Source organism: Oncorhynchus clarkii, chromosome 3 (assembly GCF_045791955.1).
Source record: "Oncorhynchus clarkii lewisi isolate Uvic-CL-2024 chromosome 3, UVic_Ocla_1.0, whole genome shotgun sequence".
NCBI lineage: Eukaryota > Metazoa > Chordata > Actinopteri > Salmoniformes > Salmonidae > Oncorhynchus > Oncorhynchus clarkii.
The window spans coordinates 9,073,958-9,094,813 of NC_092149.1; the positions used below are offsets into that span (position 1 = coordinate 9,073,958).

A 20,856-nucleotide genomic window follows, 5' to 3' on the forward strand; every position below is an offset into this window, starting at 1 on the left:
TACATACTGTCTTGTAGAATGTAGCCTGTATCTGTAATACATAATGTCCTGTAGAATGTAGCCTGTATCTATAATACATACTGTCTTGTAGAATGTAGCCTGTATCTGTAATACATAATGTCCTGTAGAATGTAGACTGTATCTGTAATACATCATGTCCTGTAGAATGTAGCCTGTATCTATAATACATAATGTCCTGTAGAATGTAGACTGTATCTATAATACATAATGTCCTGTAGAATGTAGACTGTATCTATAATACATAATGTCCTGTAGAATGTAGACTGTATCTATAATACACAATGTCCTGTAGAATGTAGACTGTATCTATAATACATCATGTCCTGTATAATGTAGCCTGTATCTACAATACATCATGTCCTGTAGAATGTAGCCTGTATCTATAATAGACAAACATCATGTCCTGTAGAATGTAGCCTGTATCTATAATACATAATGTCCTGTAGAATGTAGCCTGTATCTATAATACATCATGTCCTGTAGAATGTAGCCTGTATCTATAATAGACAAACATCATGTCCTGTAGAATGTAGCCTGTATCTATAATACATAATGTCCTGTAGAATGTAGACTGTATCTGTAATACACAAACATCATGTCCTGTAGAATGTAGCCTGTATCTATAATACATAATGTCCTGTAGAATGTAGCCTGTATCTATAATACATAATGTCCTGTAGAATGTAGCCTGTATCTATAATACATAATGTCCTGTAGAATGTACCCTGTATCTATAATACATAATGTCCTGTAGAATGTAGACTGTATCTATAATACATAATGTCCTGTAGAATGTAGACTGTATCTATAATACATCATGTCCTGTAGAATGTAGCCTGTATCTATAATACATCACGTCCTGTAGAATGTAGACTGTATCTGTAATAGACAAACATCATGTCCTGTAGAATGTAGCCTGTATCTATAATACACAAACATCATGTCCTGTATAATGTAGCCTGTATCTATAATACACAAACATCATGTCCTGTATAATGTAGACTGTATCTATAATACATAATGTCCTGTAGAATGTACCCTGTATCTATAATACATAATGTCCTGTAGAATGTAGACTGTATCTATAATACATAATGTCCTGTATAATGTAGCCTGTATCTATAATACATCATGTCCTGTAGAATGTAGCCTGAATCTATAATACACAAACATCATGTCCTGTAGAATGTAGCCTGTATCTATAATACACAAACATCATGTCCTGTAGAATGTAGCCTGTATCTATAATACATCATGTCCTGTAGAATGTAGCCTGAATCTATAATACATAATGTCCTGTAGAATGTATCCTGTATCTATAATACATAATGCCCTGTATAATGTAGCCTGTATCTATAATACATAATGTCCTGTAGAATGTAGCCTGTATCTATAATACACAAACATCATGTCCTGTAGAATGTAGCCTGTATCTATAATACATAATGTCCTGTATAATGTAGCCTGTATCTATAATACATCATGTCCTGTAGAATGTAGCCTGTATCTATAATACATAATGTCCTGTAGAATGTAGACTGTATCTGTAATACACAAACCGTCCAACTAAGAAAATATAAAATACATAACAGCACTGCAGGCACTTAAAGGAAAACTCTTCCCCAAAACTATATGTTGGTAAAATGCATCATACCGGCAGACAGCACCAAAAATGACCACTATATTACATCAGGTGCTTTCTAGAACCTAAAAGGGTTCTTCGGCTGTCCCCATAGGATAACCCTTTGAAGATCCCATTTTGGTTCCAGGTAGAACCCTTTTGGGTTTCATGTAGAACCCTCGATGGAAAGGGTCCTACCTGGAACCATAAAGGGTTCTACCTGGAACCAAAAAGGGTTCTCCTATGGGGACAGCCAAAGAACCCTTTTGGAAGCTTTTTTTTTAAAGATTGTAAGGTTAGAAGATCCAGTGGTGGGCTGTATTACTGCTACATGAAGTGGATGGTGGGGTGAGGACAGAGAGGAGGCAGAGAGAGGTCTGGTCTACTGCCCTAGGGATTCCTGCTGTGGAAGGCAACAAGCTGAGAGGTGAGAAACCACAGGACATCAATGAGAGAGAAAAAGAGAGTGAGAGAGAGAAGGAAGGAAGGAGGGGGGAAAAGTGAAAGAGAAAAGGAGAGAGAGCAGGTTGGTTAACACATTAATGAGGTGAAGGGGCACTCGCCACAAAATGACGTCTTCTCTTTCTCCTCTGTCACTCAGACCCTTCACTCCTCCTCTTCCAGTTACCCATCTTCTGCTGGCTACTGACTACCTTACCTCTACTCCCCAATACAATCATTACATAGATAGTATAGACACAGACCAGTCAACAATATGTGAATCCCAAATGGCACCCTGTTCCCTATAAAGTACAGCAATTCTTTCCAGAGCATTTACCCTTGGATGGTTTACCTTAACAATGTCCTTAGCAGAGCTTCAGTTGAAATGTAAAGGTTGGGAGTTGCTTGGCAACAAACCTAATATCAAACATCACTCTCTTTCTTCCTGCCCAGAGGCTCCTTTGAAAATCTCCCATTTCCCAACTAATTGCTTTCATACTGATATCAAAAAGCAATGTCTCACGGTGTTGTTATCCGTTACATTCAGTCATCAGTCAGGGTGGAGACACTTTGAGACATATCAAAAAGCCTGAACATACAACCAGACCACAATATCAATTCATGGTCCCCGATACAGTAAGTAACTGCATAGGCTCACATCACATAAGTGCATTGTAGTCTGGGTATCTGAGCTGAACCAACAGGTTAAAGACTGTTTCAAATAATGCATCAATTAAAGCAGAAAACAGTGAGTGAAGTGATGACATTCCTGAAGCCCAATCACTGTAACTGTGGCTCCTGTACAGTATTACTTCCATATTTCTCACTTTTTTCTTCACAGGAGTTATTTTGGAATGGACAGTCCCCTGATTTCCCACCCCCAGGGAGAGAGAGAGAGAGAGACAACAAGGCAGGCTTGAGGTCAGCTGCTCTGCCATTCCTCCAGGCCAGCTCTGAATCACTCCCCACCACAAACACTGGAACAACAGTACAGTTCGTGGCCCCCAGCCACCCGACCTATCCAGTAGAGAAGAACATACACACAAGCATACGCACACATGAACACACACACACAAACTGACTCTCTCTTCCTTTAATCTCTCTTTCCCTCTCTCTTTCGAGGTGCTGCTGACACCTCTGACAGCAGAGTTCTATAAAAGGCTGCTGATTGGAGGACCACCACTGACTTTTCTCATCAACAAAACAACAGAGTGGAGTCACTGCTCGGGCTGTGATAGTCATGGAATTATGGATGACAGCTATTGGACAGCAAAATGGCCGCGGTCACCGTAATAACCGTTCAAATAGCCCCCAAACACTCCCTAACCCGGACGACGCTGGGCCAATTGTGCATCGCCCCACGGACCTCCCGGTCGCGGCCGGCTGCGACAGAGCCTGGGCGCGAGCCCAGAGTCTCTGGTGGCACAGCTAGCGCTGTGATAAAGTGCCCTGGACCACTGCGCCACCCGGGAGGCTTGTTTAAACGGTTATGACGGTTATTTTATTTCCATGACTGTCTTCATCCATAACCGTCAGTTACACGGATATACTGTAATTGTGCCAGACCCAGTTGCTGCTGCTGGTAAATGAATACAGTATGGTGCCAACAAACCTATACACTACAGTCAGTGGGAAAAGATGGGGGAAACTCATATGTACACATCATTAGAGTAGGGGGAAAGAAAACATTTTGGGATGTGGCTATGGATGATGATTCATTGATGCAAAACTAATTTCCCCATTGGGGACAATGTTTTCTACTACTACTACTGCTATAGCCTCGGCTTGCAGGCTTCCTCTGAGTGATGAACAAGTCTATGAAGTATGGTAACACACTATACTACTACAACACTATACTACTACTGCTACTGCTGCTATAGCCTCGGCTTGCAGGCTTCCTCTGAGTGATGAACAAGTCTATGATGTATGGTAACACACTATACTACTACTGCTACAACACTATACTACTACTGCTACTGCTGCTAAAGCCTCGGCTTGCAGGCTTCCTCTGAGTGATGAACAAGTCTATGAAGTATGGTAACACAAGACTGCTACTAATGCTACTACACTATACTACTGCTACTACACTATACTACTCCTACTACTACTGCTACCACTGCTACTACTGCTGCTAATACTACTGCTGCTGCTGCTAATACTACTGATACTACTACTACTGATACTGCTGCTACTACTACTGATACTACTACTACTGATACTACTACTGCTACTACTACTGCTACTGATACTACTACTACTGCTGCTACTACTACTGCAGCTGCTGCTACTGCTGCTACTACTACTACTACTGCTGCTGCTACTACTACTGCTACTGCTGCTACTACTACTGCTACTACTACTGCTACTACTACTACTGCTACTGCTGCTACTACTACTACTGCTGCTGCTACTACTACTACTACTACTACTACTACTACTACTACTACTACTACTACTACTACTACTACTACTATTAATACTGCTGCTACTACTACTACTACTGCTGCTACTACTACTACTACTACTGCTACTGCTGCTACTACTACTGCTGCTGCTGCTACTACTACTACTATTGATACTACTACTACTACTACTACTACTACTACTACTACTACTACTACTACTGCTACTCTTACTACTACTGTTGCTACTACTACTGCTGCTGCTACTACTACTACTGCTGCTGCTACTACTGCTACTACTACTGCTGCTACTCCTACTACTACTACTTCTACTGCTGCTGCTACTACTGCTACTACTGCTACTACTACTACTGCTACTACTACTGCTACTCCTACTACTGATACTACTACTACTGATACTACTACTACTACTACCACTACTACTGCTACTACTACTATTATAACACAGTAGTATCTTAAGCTGTAACTAGTGCTATAGGTGGGAGGGTTCTCTACTCACCAGGCGTTTGATGATACGGAGCAGTAGTCTGTGTTGTTTAGGCTGGGTCTGGAGCTGCAGCGCGTGGCTGAGGCTCTGGAGGTTCAGGGGGCTGAGGGAGTCAGGGCTGTCCCCTCCATACAGCTGCATCAGCAGGGACAGGCACTGACTGGTCTCCTCATACACTTCCACATCCTCACACGGCAGCTACATAACAGGGAACACACAAAAAGACAACTAAATATTATTTAGATGTGCCGGGGCTACCAAAAGTTTTCCAGAAATGGGATGCTCATCTGGGATATCTTTCTGCAATACTTCTACACAACAAAAGACCAGTAGTGTTAATTATGGTCTACTGTACTTTATTTTCAGAAAATCTTTTGGTTTCTGCTCTTAGGGAAATGTCAACCTTGACACCTGTAATGAGATAACACAATGTAAACCACTGTGACGTGATTAGACTGACTCATCATCACCTGGTCCTGTGTGTAATCTCCAAACCACTTCTGCTAACTACAGTAGTGGAAGCTGTGAGGGGAGGACGGCTCATAATAATGGCTGGGATGGAGTAGAATGGAGTGAATGGAATGGTATCAAATATATGAAAACCATGTTTTTGATACCATTCCATTTATTCCATTCCAGCCATTATTATGAGCTGTTCTCCCCTCAGCAGCTTCCACCGACCTACAGCCTAGCCACCAGCAGGCTAACGACAGCCAAGCCACCAGCAGGCTAATGACAGCCAAGCCACTAGCATGCTAACTACAGCCTTGCCACCAGCAGGCTAATGACAGCCAAGCCACCAGCAGGCTAATGACAGCTTAGCCACCAGCAGGCTAACAACAGCCAAGCCACCAGCAGGCTAACGACAGCCTAGCCACCAGCAGGCTAACGACAGCCTAGCCACCAGCAGGCTAACGACAGCCTAGCCACCAGCAGGCTAACGACAGCCTAGCCACCAGCAGGCTAACGACAGCCTAGCCACCAGCAGGCTAACGACAGCCTAGCCACCAGCAGGCTAACGACAGCCTAGCCACCAGCAGGCTAACGACAGCCTAGCCACTAGCAGGCTAACTACAGCCTAGCCACCAGCAGGCTAATGACAGCCAAGCCACCAGCAGGTTAACGACAGCATAGTCACCAGCAGGCTAACGACAGCCTAGACACCAGCATGCTAACTACAGCCTAGCCACTAGCAGGCTAACTACAGCCTAGCCACTAGCAGGCTAACTACAGCCTAGCCACCAGCAGGCTAATGACAGCCAAGCCACCAGCAGGTTAACGACAGCCTAGTCACCAGCAGGCTAACGACAGCCTAGACACCAGCATGCTAACTACAGCCTAGCCACTAGCAGGCTAACTACAGCCTAGCCACCAGCAGGCTAATGACAGCTTAGCCACCAGCAGGCTAACTACAGCCTAGCCACAAGCAGGCTAACTACAGCCTAGCCACCAGCAGGCTAACTACAGCCTAGCCACCAGCAGGCTAACTAGAGCCTAGCCACTAGCATGCTAACTACAGCCTTGTCAGTCTAGAAAATAACCATTCCAAGAGGTGATAAACATCCCGCTTTAATTTTCACGTTATTCTTTGGTTCAATCTGGTCTCAAACTGGATTTGGTTCCTTCACCATTTCCCTGTCATCATCATCTCTGTATTTCCCTTCTCTTCATGTTGCCAGGTGTCAAATACCACTGATAGTGACAGGCTGCCATGGCAGCAATGAGTGACATATCAATCAGTGGGAGAAATCTCCATTAACTCAGCTGTCTCGTCTTCCCTTCCCTCTTCCATTCCACTTCTTCATACTCTGTAATGAGTGTCTCCGTCCCAAATGGCACCCCATTCGTTATATAGGGCCTGGTCAAAAGTAGTGCACTATAAAGGGAATAGGAATCCATTTGGGACACTCCCTTTGCCATGCTGCTATTCCATGGACAGCTCAGCCCATATTGGTGCTGAATAAGAGCCATGATGACGTCTCGGAAGGAGATTTAGAATGTATCCTGAGACTGATAAAAAATAACTCAGGTCTGTGCTGAAGGTAGGTATGGGGGGGTTACTGTGATAGACAGTTCCATAGTTTCTGTTCCATTTCTATATTTCTGTGTCAAACAGTACTGACTGACTGATGAACCATCCATGGGAGGACTCTCTGTGCAACTAGGTGTAATAGTAGCCTGGTATCATGTCTGGTTGTGCTGTATAGCGAACTCCTATGATCATTATTTGGCAATAACAAACATATGAGTTGGCTATACAAAACAAACAGATGTGGGACCAGGCTAGGTATAGTGGCCCTGCCTTAATGAGAGTGTCTGCTGTTGACATTAGAGGCTAGGAGGCTAGGTATAGTTAGGTATAGTGGCTGTTATATAAGTATTCATACACATAGCTCATATAAACAAAGACATTCCGTCGTAAGAACACATACACCCAGCCACAAGACTGACCCCCTCTATTGGTCGGATGCTCAGGATAAGGCTCTGCTGTGCACCAATGGGGCTTCTGCTCTGGCTAGAGCAAGGCCCGCCTCCAACCCTCCGGACGCATTAAAACTGTCTTTTGTTACAACTGAAATCCACTCTGTCCAGCGTCCGTGATTTGGTCTCAACTCTCCAGTATTTGAACACTAACAAACTTGGTAGCAGAGTTTGGTTATTCTTGAATTCGATCTATTATAAGTTAGTGTGAGAGGACGAGACTGATCACGGCTAAAAAATCAGACGGAAGAGTGACTTCCCCAGCCATCCATCTTGCCTCAGGAAATCTGATCGGAGCGCTCTATATAAGGTGAGCAGAGCCCGTTATATCGAAATCTGCATATTGTATTATAGCCTAAACCAAATTTTGATCAGAAAGTACTGGGCGTGAGTATGAATCGGTGCCCAAATTTTTACATAAGAACCTAAGACATTGATCGGGGAGATCTTGTTTTGCTCGTTTTTATTTTTTATTTGTATTTTTATTTTTTATCAATTGGCCTATTATTAGAAGTGTAGTATGCATGTAAAAGATCCTATTAAATAAGTGCTTACTGTTTAATTGGTTGTGTTTTAGAAGTGTAGTATGCATGTAAAAGATCCTATTGAATAAGTTCTAAACTGTTTAATTGGTTGTGTTTAGAGGTGTAGTTAATTAATAGATCGACTGAATCTGCATGTAAAAGATCCTAGTGAATAAGTTGTAAACTGTTTAATTGGTTATGTTAGAGGTGTAGTCGAATAGATATAGGATATGTAAGTTTGGCCTTCCACAAGACAGAGATCGGGAATGATGTGGCTATTACACATCAAACAATAAACATAATATGAACCAGAGTTGACATTCCATGATTTGGAGATGGGGGAAATTAAATTGAAAGAAACGTTTGTCGCGGAGTAGGTTGGGATACGTAACTGGGCTATTAGGCACACGTGCTGATAGACAAAGCCACCTTAGTATCGAATGGCCGTGCAACTTTGATTGACAGCAGCCGGGCTGGAATACTGATTTTCGTTTTTTTCATTCCTGTTGATATTGCCTAAAGTTTAAAATTATTCTGACAATTGCTATAGAATCGCTGGAATTTACTGATATAAGTTCATAAAGGAACTTACTGAATTGTTTCTAGAAAGTATTTAAATAAGCCGCCGAGCTTAGTACAGACTTTGTTTGACAGACGCTAAAAGCTACACACTGATTTTGGGGTTTTTCTATTCTATCCATATTTCCTAAAGATATATAATTATTCTGACAATTGCTATAGAATCGCTCGAATTTACTGATATAAGTTCATAAAGGAATTTACAGAATTGTTTACAGAAAGTATTTAAATAATTCACTGAACTCTTAGTTGTCTAGAAATTCTATCTATATTTCCTAAAGAGCTAGAATTACTCTGAAAATTGTTATAGAACCGCATATATTCACTGATATATTGTTCCAAAAGGAAATCGCCAAATCATTTTTAGAAAATACCTAAACGAATCGCTGAACAAATTCAAATAAAATACCGGAGAAACAGACACGTGGCGGGCGTCACATACTGATAACCCCCTTTGTATGCGAGGGTGGGGGTAGAAGAGATAAGCCATTGCCAGTACAGCAGTATATCTAAGCATACAACGATAGAAATAAACACCACATAGTAAGGATTGAATATACCTAAATAACGCATTATACACATTATCAGACGAACTAGATAAAATGTCTGCAGCTACCACGCCCAAACTAAAATTCAATGAATATTTAGATCAGAGTATGATTGATAGAGCGGGAGGTAAAGAACAGTATGGGAAAGTGGAGAAAGTGTGGAAAGGATTACGGATAAGATGGACACAAGCAGGTTATTTTAGCGGAGGACCACCTACAGGGGGGAAACTCCAAGATATGCAGACAGAATTAGAGGACGCAGTAGAGCATGCAAAAGCGAGTGAGGCGGAGAGAAACAAGATACACAGGTTCAAAAAAGTAGGTACAAGAGAGAGAGAGAGAGCGGAGGGGGAGCTCAAGATAGGTACATGGGCCATACAGGAGAGTAGGAGGGTACTACCAAAAAACACACCAGACATGATGTGCGTGGCTATTGTGGCGTCGGGGGATGTTAAAGCTCCGCCTGAGAACTTGCCCACGGCTCCCCCTGTGGCCGTTTCTCCCTCACTATATCCACAATTGACAATGGAGGCAGTTCAGCCCCCGCCATACTCAAAGGGACAAAATCACCGGAGCCCGTCACACAACCCATTCCTGCCCAGGGCACCTCCCACAATACAGGCTCCAGTTCTGAGAATAGACCAAGGGGAGTTAAAAGGGGAAATTACCCTGGGGATAACGGCTGGCCATATGGTATGTGAACAGTTCGAAACTGGGATTCCAGGAGCAGGAGACCTCCCCCAGGAACGGCGGCCACAATGCTCCTCTGTGAACTCTCTCACCTCTGAAACCAGAAGGACACCTACAAACAAGATTAGATTCAAACCACTTCTATCAGACGGATAGGGAGGACTGTCATCAGAACATGGATATCGAAAACGAAGAAGAAATTGACATGGTGCTCACCCCAGCTCCGATGGGAGCTCCAAACGTGACTAAGATGTAGGAGCTGCTAAAATCATCAATAGCTCGAGCTAAGGAACTCAGGGAGCTAATAGCTAACCAAGATAACAACAGAGAGGGAGCCTACCGTGTGGAAGGCATAATGAGAGGAACAGTAACCAAAGTTACCGAATCAATGGGGTCCGAAACACTCCGTCGGTCCTCCAGAATTGCTGATAGAAGAGAGCGAGAGCAGGAGATGGCAGGACAGTACCCCCTGCGACCGACACCAGGTGATGCACACACTGTGGAGTACCAGCCCTGGAAAATGACTGATTTAACAACACTGATGGGACAGATGCCTAGCCTACATGGAGGAGCTTCAGCGTGGCTACTTCAACTGCAGACACTTACGTCAGGCCTGCAACTCTGCCTAGGAGACATGAAAGCACTTCTAGCAAGAGCCACCGACCACGGAACCATGGAGGCCCTCATGACAGCAGCTGACCTTGGATGGCGGGCCCCAACACTGCCCATAGACCACTTCCGTACCAGATTATGGGAAGTTCTACGGAGAGCATACCCTACAGAAAGAAACCATGCCACCTTATCCTCCTTTACAATCAACCCAGGTGAGCAACCTGCAGCATACCTGGACAGGGCTAAGACCACATGGAGATCGGTCCACGAAGAACCATTCGATCACACTGATACCACACTCAGCATGTGGAAGGAAATGGTGGTCAACGGGTGTCCCGGAGATGTTAAAACCAAACTCAGAGGAACGGTAGGGTTGATTGCACTTCCTCTGACCCAATTCAACACTCATGTGCACCACCATGTGACCCAGCACAACAAGGAAAGAGGGGGTGCTGAGAGCCAGGTGCAGTCCCTCCAGGTACAACTCCTGAAACTCCAATTGAAGGAAGCACAACAAGGAGAAAAAACCTAAGAAATAGATGGTGGCGGAAGAAACGAAGGAGACAGGCACCAAAACAGACATCTCTCAAATAGTGGCCCAGACTATCTCCCAGATGATTCAACAGCAGGCCGGTCCTCAACCAGCCAACCCGGGGCCTTGGTATCCCCCGCAACCACAATTTGCATACCAGCCGCAATGGATACCAGGCCATCCAAGAGGAGGGGTTTGTTTCAACTGTAGAACTCCAGGGCACTACTCACGAGAGTGTCCATACCCACTCACACCACAACAACGCCAGTGGAACTCTACGAGAGGTCCATATGGGAAGGAAAGGGGTGGAAATAGACCTCAACAATACGAACATCAGCAACCAGGACCCACACCCATGCATCAGCAACCCGCATACAACAAACCGCAGTTCCAGGGAATGACTGGGAACACCATCCCCTGGCCATAAAAATGCCCACCACCCACGGCAGAAGAAGGAAACAGCAACTCCCAGACGGTTCACATGTCACCCTTCAATCAGCCATCATCCCTCAACCAGCATCGGCCAAATTAGCTGAAATCATCGGATTGACGCAGGTCCTCATCAGAGGAAAAGGAAAGACTGAATATCTATACAGACTCAGCCCATGCCCATGAAGCAGGCCACACTGATGGACCCAGAACTTTTATGAGAAACACATGGCCCCACACACGAAGGCAAACTAAAGACCCTCCAAAAAGGCCTCGCACATCTGGTGGCACCCTCACATAAAAAATATGACTGACTTATTTTATGACGATGATTTATTTTGTGACGAATGCAATGGTTGTGACAGACACAACCCAAAGAAACCATATCGAACACCAATGGGCTCATACTTAATACCTAATGCATGTTTTCAGGATATTAGTATAGACTATACCGACATGGGCCCCGAAATTTTATCTAAAGGCAAACTCTATCTCCTAGTCATAGTAGATAGGTTCTCCAAATGGGTAGAGGCAATACTAACAAAAGGGGAGGATGCTAGGTCAGTCTTTGAGTGGCTACAAACCAAACTAATACCCAGGTATGGCATCCCAAGACAAATCAAATTTGACAAATGGCTTACATTTAACAAACACCTGAGACAGGTGGAAGAAAGATTTGGCATAACCCACAGATTTGGATCTGTGTACAGGCCCCAATCCCAAAATCTGGTGGAACGTCAAACCAAAACCAAAAGCTAAGATAGCTAAAGTATGTGCCTCATGGGATAATGACTGGTAGAGTCATGCATGGTCCACCAAGGGAGGGAGGTCATATGCCCGCCCTTGATGTACAACAAATTGTAATGTCTAATTATGTGAAAAAACTGACGGTTCTCTCTGCAGCACTCTCTACCCAGGTTCACAAGGTCCAGGAGGGGGAGCTGCCGGGGGACACGCCACTACTGAAGGTAAAGGTTGGTGACGGGGTGAGGGTTACAGTCCACAAGAGAAAGTGGCTGGAACCCAGGTGGACTGGACCGTACGAAGTGAAGGAGGTTACTTCACACTCAGTCCAGGTCAAAGGTAAATCAGGCACACCTTGGCCTTACACATTGCACCCCAGCCCCAATTCCTTCTAGAACACTGACTGAAGTCAGAGCTGATTTGAGCGGCCTAAATTCGATTCCAAATGAAGACACTCCTTCCTCAGGTGATGCGGCATCAAACTCCGCCTCCCCTGAGAAGGGAACCTCGCCCAGTTAGAGGGAAATTTCTCCCTCTCTGGGTGAGGCTGGGGATATCTGGTCCCTTATTTGTGATATTCCTACTGATATTTGGAGTAACCCTAGGACTTTCACATGGTTAATTGAACAACTATTTCACCCTGCCACATCACGTACACCAACCCCTACACATGTCCCTAACTCCTTTCCTGATATCACTCCCTCCAATCACTCCCGTCCCAAACGTAGCACTACACCTACAGACCCACCATGCAAATCAGACAAGGTTAGAAGCACCACCTTATGTATACCCACGATTGCAACCGCCACCTTTCTGCTATAGTTTTCACGTCTAATAGACGTGAAGAGAGGGATTTGTTATATAAGTATTCATACACATAGCTCATATAAACAAAGACATTCCGTCGTAAGAACACATACACCCAGCCACAAGACTGACCCCCCCTATTGGTCGGATGCTCAGGATAAGGCTCTGCTGTGCACCAATGGGGCTTCTGCTCTGGCTAGAGCAAGGCCCGCCTCCAACCCTCCGACCAGTCAAGAAGACCGAAACGACAAGACTCCACCTACTTTATTCTATGTATAAAAATTAATGTAACCGTTGTATAGGCCTCTTTTTTCACCTGGCTCCTTGCCGAGTTATGTGAACTAGGTCCGTGCACGTAAAACTGCGGGACAAGATATCTCTGACGCATTAAAACTGTCTTTTGTTACAACTGAAATCCACTCTGTCCAGCGTCCGTGATTTGGTCTCAACTCTCCAGTATTTGAACACTAACATGGCCCTGCCCCGATGAGTGCCTGCTGTGTACATTAGAGGCTAAGGGGTTAGACTAGGGAGCTAGGCTAGGAGGCTAGGCTAGGGAGCGAGCCTAAGGCTAGGGGGTTAGGTATAGTGGTCCTGATGAGAGTGCCTGCTGTAGACATTAGAGGCTAGGGAGCTAGGTTAGGTATAGTGGCCCTGCCCTGATGTGTGCCTGCTGTGGACATTAGAGGCTAGGGGGTTAGACTAGGGAGCTAGGCTAGGAGCCTAGGGAGCTATACTAGCGGGCTAGGCTAGGGAGCTGCTAGGCTAGTGGGCTAGGCTAAGGGGCTAGGCTAGGGGGCTAGGGTAGGGGGCTTTGAAGTTTCATCAGCGAGTGAGAGAGAGACACTTTGGGTTATAAGCAATGGACCTTCTATAGGAACCCATCACATCACTGTGACCTAGTAATGAAACTGAGCTCAGCTCAGGGGTTCTCCCTCCAGTCCCCACCCAGTCCTCTATTTCAGTAAAAGCTAGGGGCGTAATCACTGGGGTTTAGGCTCCTTTCACCGCTGATTTGTTGCTGCCCTCTTCTCCTCTTCCCCAGTCCCATGGGGCTAAGGGGCCAGGGGCGCAGAGAGGGCCTAATCCTGCCCCTCTTTTGTACGCCGGCCGCCACTCAGCACGAGCCAAATGCCGAAATCCCAAACAATGATCCAGAAAGAGCCCGCCCCCAGGTCTATCCCAAAAGGCCCAGCATTCTAAACTCCCTGCTGAAGCCAAACCCACCACTGAAAGGCTCTTTAGTCTCACTGTGCAGTCCTATGCTGATAGTATTGGCATCTGAACAATACTAAGTCAAAACAGACAAGAGTTAACACCTGCTTAGCAGGCTTTACATCAATATCCTGTTTACTCAACAGTGGTAGTAGATGCATCTAAAGAAGGGTAAGAAATAACATGCAATGAATCCAATGCATGAAATCAAAGCTATTAAAGTGGGCTGAAAGAGGAGAGGGGAGCAACTAGTGGACTGACGTGTGGCAGTGCTGCCCTCTAATGCTGCCCTCAGAGTTCTGCTGCTGCCCTCAGAGTGCTGCTGCTGCCCTCAGAGATCTGCTGCTGCCCTCAGAGATCTGCTGCTGCCCTCAGAGATCTGCTGCTGCCCTCAGAGATCTGCTGCTGCCCTCAGAGTGCTGCTGCTGCCCTCAGAGTGCTGCTGCTGCCCTCAGAGTGCTGCTGCTACCCTCAGAGTACTGCCCCCATCATGACATAATATACTTCCCCTGCCCTAAACAAATGTATTCATTAACTCACTCACACACGCACACACAGACGCAAACACACACAAACTCTCCCAGGCATACTCTAATTCTTTGTCAGTAAGTAACATTGAGAGGGATCCTGAGGTGTATTTACTAGGACACCTGCCTGTGTTGTTGAAGTCTGTATTTAACATGTGTTCAATAAGGCCTCTCTCTGCCTCAAAACACATACGTCTTCTTGATGCACTGTGCTGGTGAAGGGCTAGATATATTCATAAACATTCTTCAACATGCGGAGCAAATGTTAATTTACAGTCGCTGTAAAATTGCATATTATCAGGCACAGAGTTTGGGAGCTAAATTGTATGTATTTGCATAATTTCCCATAAAATCCTTTGCTATCGCTGTAAAAAGAGGCAGGGTTATATCAGCAGTATAACACTGATTAGAGGTTTGGTTGTCTCCTTCCAAGACATGGCTGTTTTTAGTGTGCAATCTGTTTGTGACAGACCACAAGTGGAGGTCACCGAGAGAGCAGGTTTGTGTTTCAGACCCTGTTGTGACACACTCTGTTCAGCCCCCCCTCCCCCATAATGACACAACATACTCCCCCTCCCCATAACAAATGTATTAATTTACACACACACAAACACACAAACAAAGCCCCAGTCAAACAGAAGCCTATTCAGACAGAGGTTGAGTGTGGTTCAACTGCAGGTCGCTGACTTCCAGGAAGGCACATTGTCATGCTCTCAGCTCACTGTTTTTATGCAGAAATATGTTGACACAAGGCTAGCAGTCTGGGCTGCTGGTGTACTGAGTGGTGGTGGTGGTGGTAGTGATTGTGGTGGGTGGGGCTGGTAGATTGAGTCACTCCCCTACGGCTCAGAGGGACAGCTTGGCTGGGACTGAGACTAGGGCTGTGGAGGTGGATGAATCCTGGGTCTGGGTACAGGCTGTCTGCGTGTCTGTGGCCAGGGGTAAACACAGAGTGGGCTCCATGCAGCACCACGGGGCGTTTAAAAGGCCCTCCCAGTGGGTCTGTTCTCCTATGCCATCTGTGTGATTTACATGGCCAGAGGGGAGGCTTGCAGAGTGTTCCTATGTGTGTGTGTTCACTCAGTTCACTCACTCAGAAATACCAACTGAGAGTATGGTGGACCAGAGGTACTCTAGGGGGGAGGCAATATGGTGTGTGTGTGTACTCTGTGTGTGTGTGTGTGTGTGTACTCTTTGCTTTGCTATGTGTGTGTACTGTGTAGGAGTGTGGCGCTACCATGTGCAACAGATACAACTTCAATCATTCAAGCCCCTGGTACTTTATGAAGGTGAGTTACCTTCTCCTAACCTCAAGGCCAAAGTTAGCCGTGAATGAGAAATACTTTTGAGAAATACGAAGGCCGGCGGAAATCCCAAATGCTTTTTATTTTAAGCCTATTTCACAGTGGAATGATGGGGCTAATAATAACATGAAGTATGTAACGCAATATCTACCCAATAACCTCAACTCTTCATTTTAAAACGCAGGAGCCATCTATCTCTGACGCTGTCATCATTATTCATAAATCTATTTCTATAGATTCTCATATCACAGAACCAGCAGAAACCATTAAACCACAATGGGTCGTCCATTATTTATGATGCGTTCAGAATCCACTCAGTTTATGATGTTGTATCAGCAACAGGTCAAGTTTTCAGGGGCTTGGTCAAAAGGCATGACTGACAATGAAAATATGATTTAATATTGTTTCAAATGAATTATTTCAAGCTGACTATTAGATGTTTTATCATAAGACTAGCTACACTCTATTAGAATGGAAATGGGTAAATCACGTCAAAAATACACTGGGAATGGATCATTACTTTTTACTAACATATTTGCGTCATGTTGAATAATATTGGCAAAGATGAACCAGCATTTACCTGGCAGTGGCTAGCACTCTCTTCCAAACCCCTTGATCTGAGGGCTCCAGCACTTTTCAAACAACTTATATCAAGTATTTTTGGATATCCTATATAAATACACTGCACTGTTTTTTAAACTGTAATAATCAAACATACAGTACTAACAGGCAGACAGACAGGTACAGACAGACAGACATACAGGTACAAACAGACAGGTACTAACAGACAGACAGACAGACAGACAGACAGACAGACAGACAGACAGACAGACAGACATACAGGTACAAACAGACAGGTACTAACAGACAGACAGACAGACAGGTACTAACAGACAGACAGACAGACAGACAGACAGACAGACAGACAGACAGACAGGTACAAACAGACAGGTACTAACAGACAGACAGACAGACAGGTACTAACAGACAGACAGACAGACAGACAGACAGACAGACAGACAGACAGACAGACATACAGGTACAGACAGACAGACATACAGGTACAAACAGACAGGTACTAACAGACAGACAGACAGACAGACAGACAGACAGACAGACAGACAGACAGACAGACAGACAGACAGACAGACAGACAGACAGACACCATGTCTTACCATCTGAATGAGCAGGGATGTGAGTTGTGTCAGAGGTTTGTTGATGAGCAGGAGGTCCTCTGCAGCCTGGGTCTCTCCCTGGGACTCAGCTCCCTGTAGCACGCACGCACAGAGAGAGAGAAAGAGAGATCAGTTGACTGCCTTCAGATCAGAACTGTTGATTGACAACAGTAGGTTATTGTTTTCGTCTCAGCAGTAAAGAAAATGAGAAATCAATACTGTAGGAAAGAGGTAAAACAGAGAGATGAGTGAAGGGTGTTGAGACAGACAAACAGACAGACAGATGGACAGACACACAGGCGGACAGGTACACACAGGCAGCACTGTGTTGAGCTAGGTTTCATCACATCTGCTAAATATTGGCTGAGGTCTGAGATGAACCAAGTGCAAGTCTTGTCCTGGGTAGAACAGTATTACTAGTCCTGTTGGACAGCTGTAACAGTGTTGTTTAGGTTAGTACAGTAGAACAGTATTACTAGTCCTGTTGGACAGCTGTAACAGTGTTGTTTAGGTTAGTACAGTAGAACAGTATTACTAGTCCTGTTGAACAGCTGTAACAGTGTTGTTTAGGTTAGTACAGTAGAACAGTATTACTAGTCCTGTTGGACAGCTGTAACAGTGTTGTTTAGGTTAGTACAGTAGAACAGTATTACTAGTCCTGTTGAACAGCTGTAACAGTGTTGTTTAGGTTAGTACAGTAGAACAGTATTACTAGTCCTGTCGGACAGCTGTAGCAGTGTTGTTTAGGTTAGTACAGTAGAACAGTATTACTAGTCCTGTTGGACAGCTGTAGCAGTGTTGTTTAGGTTAGTACAGTAGAACAGTATTACTAGTCCTGTCGGACAGCTGTAGCAGTGTTGTTTAGGTTAGTACAGTAGAACAGTATTACTAGTCCTGTCGAACAGCTGTAACAGTGTTGTTTAGGTTAGTACAGTAGAACAGTATTACTAGTCCTGTTGGACAGCTGTAACAGTGTTGTTTAGGTTAGTACAGTAGAACAGTATTACTAGTCCTGTTGGACAGCTGTAACAGTGTTGTTTAGGTTAGTACAGTAGAACAGTATTACTAGTCCTGATGGACAGCTGTAACAGTGTTGTTTAGGTTAGTACAGTAGAACAGTATTACTAGTCCTGTTGGACAACTGTAACAGTGTTGTTTAGGTTAGTACAGTAGAACAGTATTACTAGTCCTGTTGGACAGCTGTAACAGTGTTGTTTAGGTTAGTACAGTAGAACAGTATTACTAGTCCTGTTGAACAGCTGTAACAGTGGTGTTTAGGTTAGTACAGTAGAACAGTATTACTAGTCCTGTTGAACAGCTGTAACAGTGTTGTTTAGGTTAGTACAGTAGAACAGTATTACTAGTCCTGTTGGACAGCTGTAACAGTGTTGTTTAGGTTAGTACAGTAGAACAGTATTACTAGTCCTGTTGGACAGCTGTAACAGTGTTGTTTAGGTTAGTACAGTAGAACAGTATTACTGGTCCTGTTGAACAGCTGTAACAGTGTTGTTTAGGTTAGTACAGTAGAACAGTATTACTGGTCCTGTTGGACAGCTGTAACAGTGTTGTTTAGGTTAGTACAGTAGAACAGTATTACTGGTCCTGTTGGACAGCTGTAACAGTGTTGTTTAGGTTAGTACAGTAGAACAGTATTACTAGTCCTGTTGGACAGCTGTAACAGTGTTGTTTAGGTTAGTACAGTAGAACAGTATTACTAGTCCTGTTGAACAGCTGTAACAGTGTTGTTTAGGTTAGTACAGTAGAACAGTATTACTAGTCCTGATGGACAGCTGTAACAGTGTTGTTTAGGTTAGTACAGTAGAACAGTATTACTAGTCCTGTTGAACAGCTGTAACAGTGTTGTTTAGGTTAGTACAGTAGAACAGTATTACTAGTCCTGTTGGACAGCTGTAACAGTGTTGTTTAGGTTAGTACAGTAGAACAGTATTACTAGTCCTGTTGAACAGCTGTAACAGTGTTGTTTAGGTTAGTACAGTAGAACAATATTACTAGTCCTGTTGGACAGCTGTAGCAGTGTTGTTTAGGTTAGTACAGTAGAACAGTATTACTGGTCCTGTTGGACAGCTGTAACAGTGTTGTTTAGGTTAGTACAGTAGAACAGTATTACTGGTCCTGTTGGACAGCTGTAACAGTGTTGTTTAGGTTAGTACAGTAGAACAGTATTACTAGTCCTGTTGGACAGCTGTAGCAGTGTTGTTTAGGTTAGTACAGTAGAACAGTATTACTAGTCCTGTTGGACAGCTGTAACAGTGTTGTTTAGGTTAGTACAGTAGAACAGTATTACTAGTCCTGTTGGACAGCTGTAACAGTGTTGTTTAGGTTAGTACAGTAGAACAGTATTACTAGTCCTGTTGGACAGCTGTAACAGTGTTGATTAGGTTAGTACAGTAGAACAGTATTACTAGTCCTGTTGGACAGCTGTAACAGTGTTGTTTAGGTTAGTACAGTAGAACAGTATTACTAGTCCTGTTGGACAGCTGTAACAGTGTTGTTTAGGTTAGTACAGTAGAACAGTATTACTAGTCCTGTTGGACAGCTGTAACAGTGTTGTTTAGGTTAGTACAGTAGAACAGTATTACTGGTCCTGTTGAACAGCTGTAACAGTGTTGTTTAGGTTAGTACAGTAGAACAGTATTACTGGTCCTGTTGGACAGCTGTAACAGTGTTGTTTAGGTTAGTACAGTAGAACAGTATTACTGGTCCTGTTGAACAGCTGTAACAGTGTTGTTTAGGTTAGTACAGTAGAACAGTATTACTAGTCCTGTTGAACAGCTGTAACAGTGTTGTTTAGGTTAGTACAGTAGAACAGTATTACTGATCCTGTTGGACAGCTGTAACAGTGTTGTTTAGGTTAGTACAGTAGAACAGTATTACTGGTCCTGTTGGACAGCTGTAACAGTGTTGTTTAGGTTAGTACAGTAGAACAGTATTACTAGTCCTGTTGGACAGCTGTAGCAGTGTTGTTTAGGTTAGTACAGTAGAACAGTATTACTAGTCCTGTTGGACAGCTGTAACAGTGTTGTTTAGGTTAGTACAGTAGAACAGTATTACTAGTCCTGATGGACAGCTGTAACAGTGTTGTTTAGGTTAGTACAGTAGAACAGTATTACTAGTCCTGTTGGACAGCTGTAACAGTGTTGTTTAGGTTAGTACAGTAGAACAGTATTACTAGTCCTGTTGGACAGCTGTAACAGTGTTGTTTAGGTTAGTACAGTAGAACAGTATTACTAGTCCTGTCGGACAGCTGTAGCAGTGTTGTTTAGGTTAGTACAGTAGAACAGTATTACTAGTCCTGTCGGACAGCTGTAACACCACTAGTCTCACCCTTAACATATTCGGGCGGTAGGGTAGCCTAGTGGTTAGAGCGTTGGAAGGTTGCAAGTTCAAACCCCCTAGCTGACAAGGTACAAATCTGTCCTTCTGCCCCTGAACAGGCAGTTAACCCACTGTTCCTAGGCCGTCATTGAAAATAAGAATTTGTTCTTAACTGACTTGCCTAGTTAAATAAAGGTAAAATAAAAAAATTCAAATCTTCAAATCTCCTTTAAAACAAATGACTGGCCTTAACAGCAGTCACCTCCTGGGAGGTAGATTTCATTTCTATGACAAACTGGCTGTTCCCTTTGGTGGATGGAAATAGATGTAGAACAAATAAAAATAACTGCTGGTTGGTTG

At 44.0% G+C, this 20,856-nt stretch overlaps 1 protein-coding gene across 1 annotated transcript in view; it reads right to left on the reverse strand.

Moving 5' to 3' along the window:
• Positions 1-4,978: 4,978 nt before the first annotated feature.
• Positions 4,979-20,856, reverse strand: part of LOC139387471 (serine/threonine-protein kinase ULK4-like) — a 141,030-nt gene continuing 125,152 nt past the window's right edge. The window contains exons 33-34 of the mRNA XM_071133706.1: positions 17,161-17,253; positions 4,979-5,191 (exon numbers count right to left, since the gene is read on the reverse strand). Of these exons, the coding sequence (XP_070989807.1) occupies positions 4,979-5,191; positions 17,161-17,253 (306 nt within the window). The remainder of the gene's footprint in view (positions 5,192-17,160; positions 17,254-20,856) is intronic.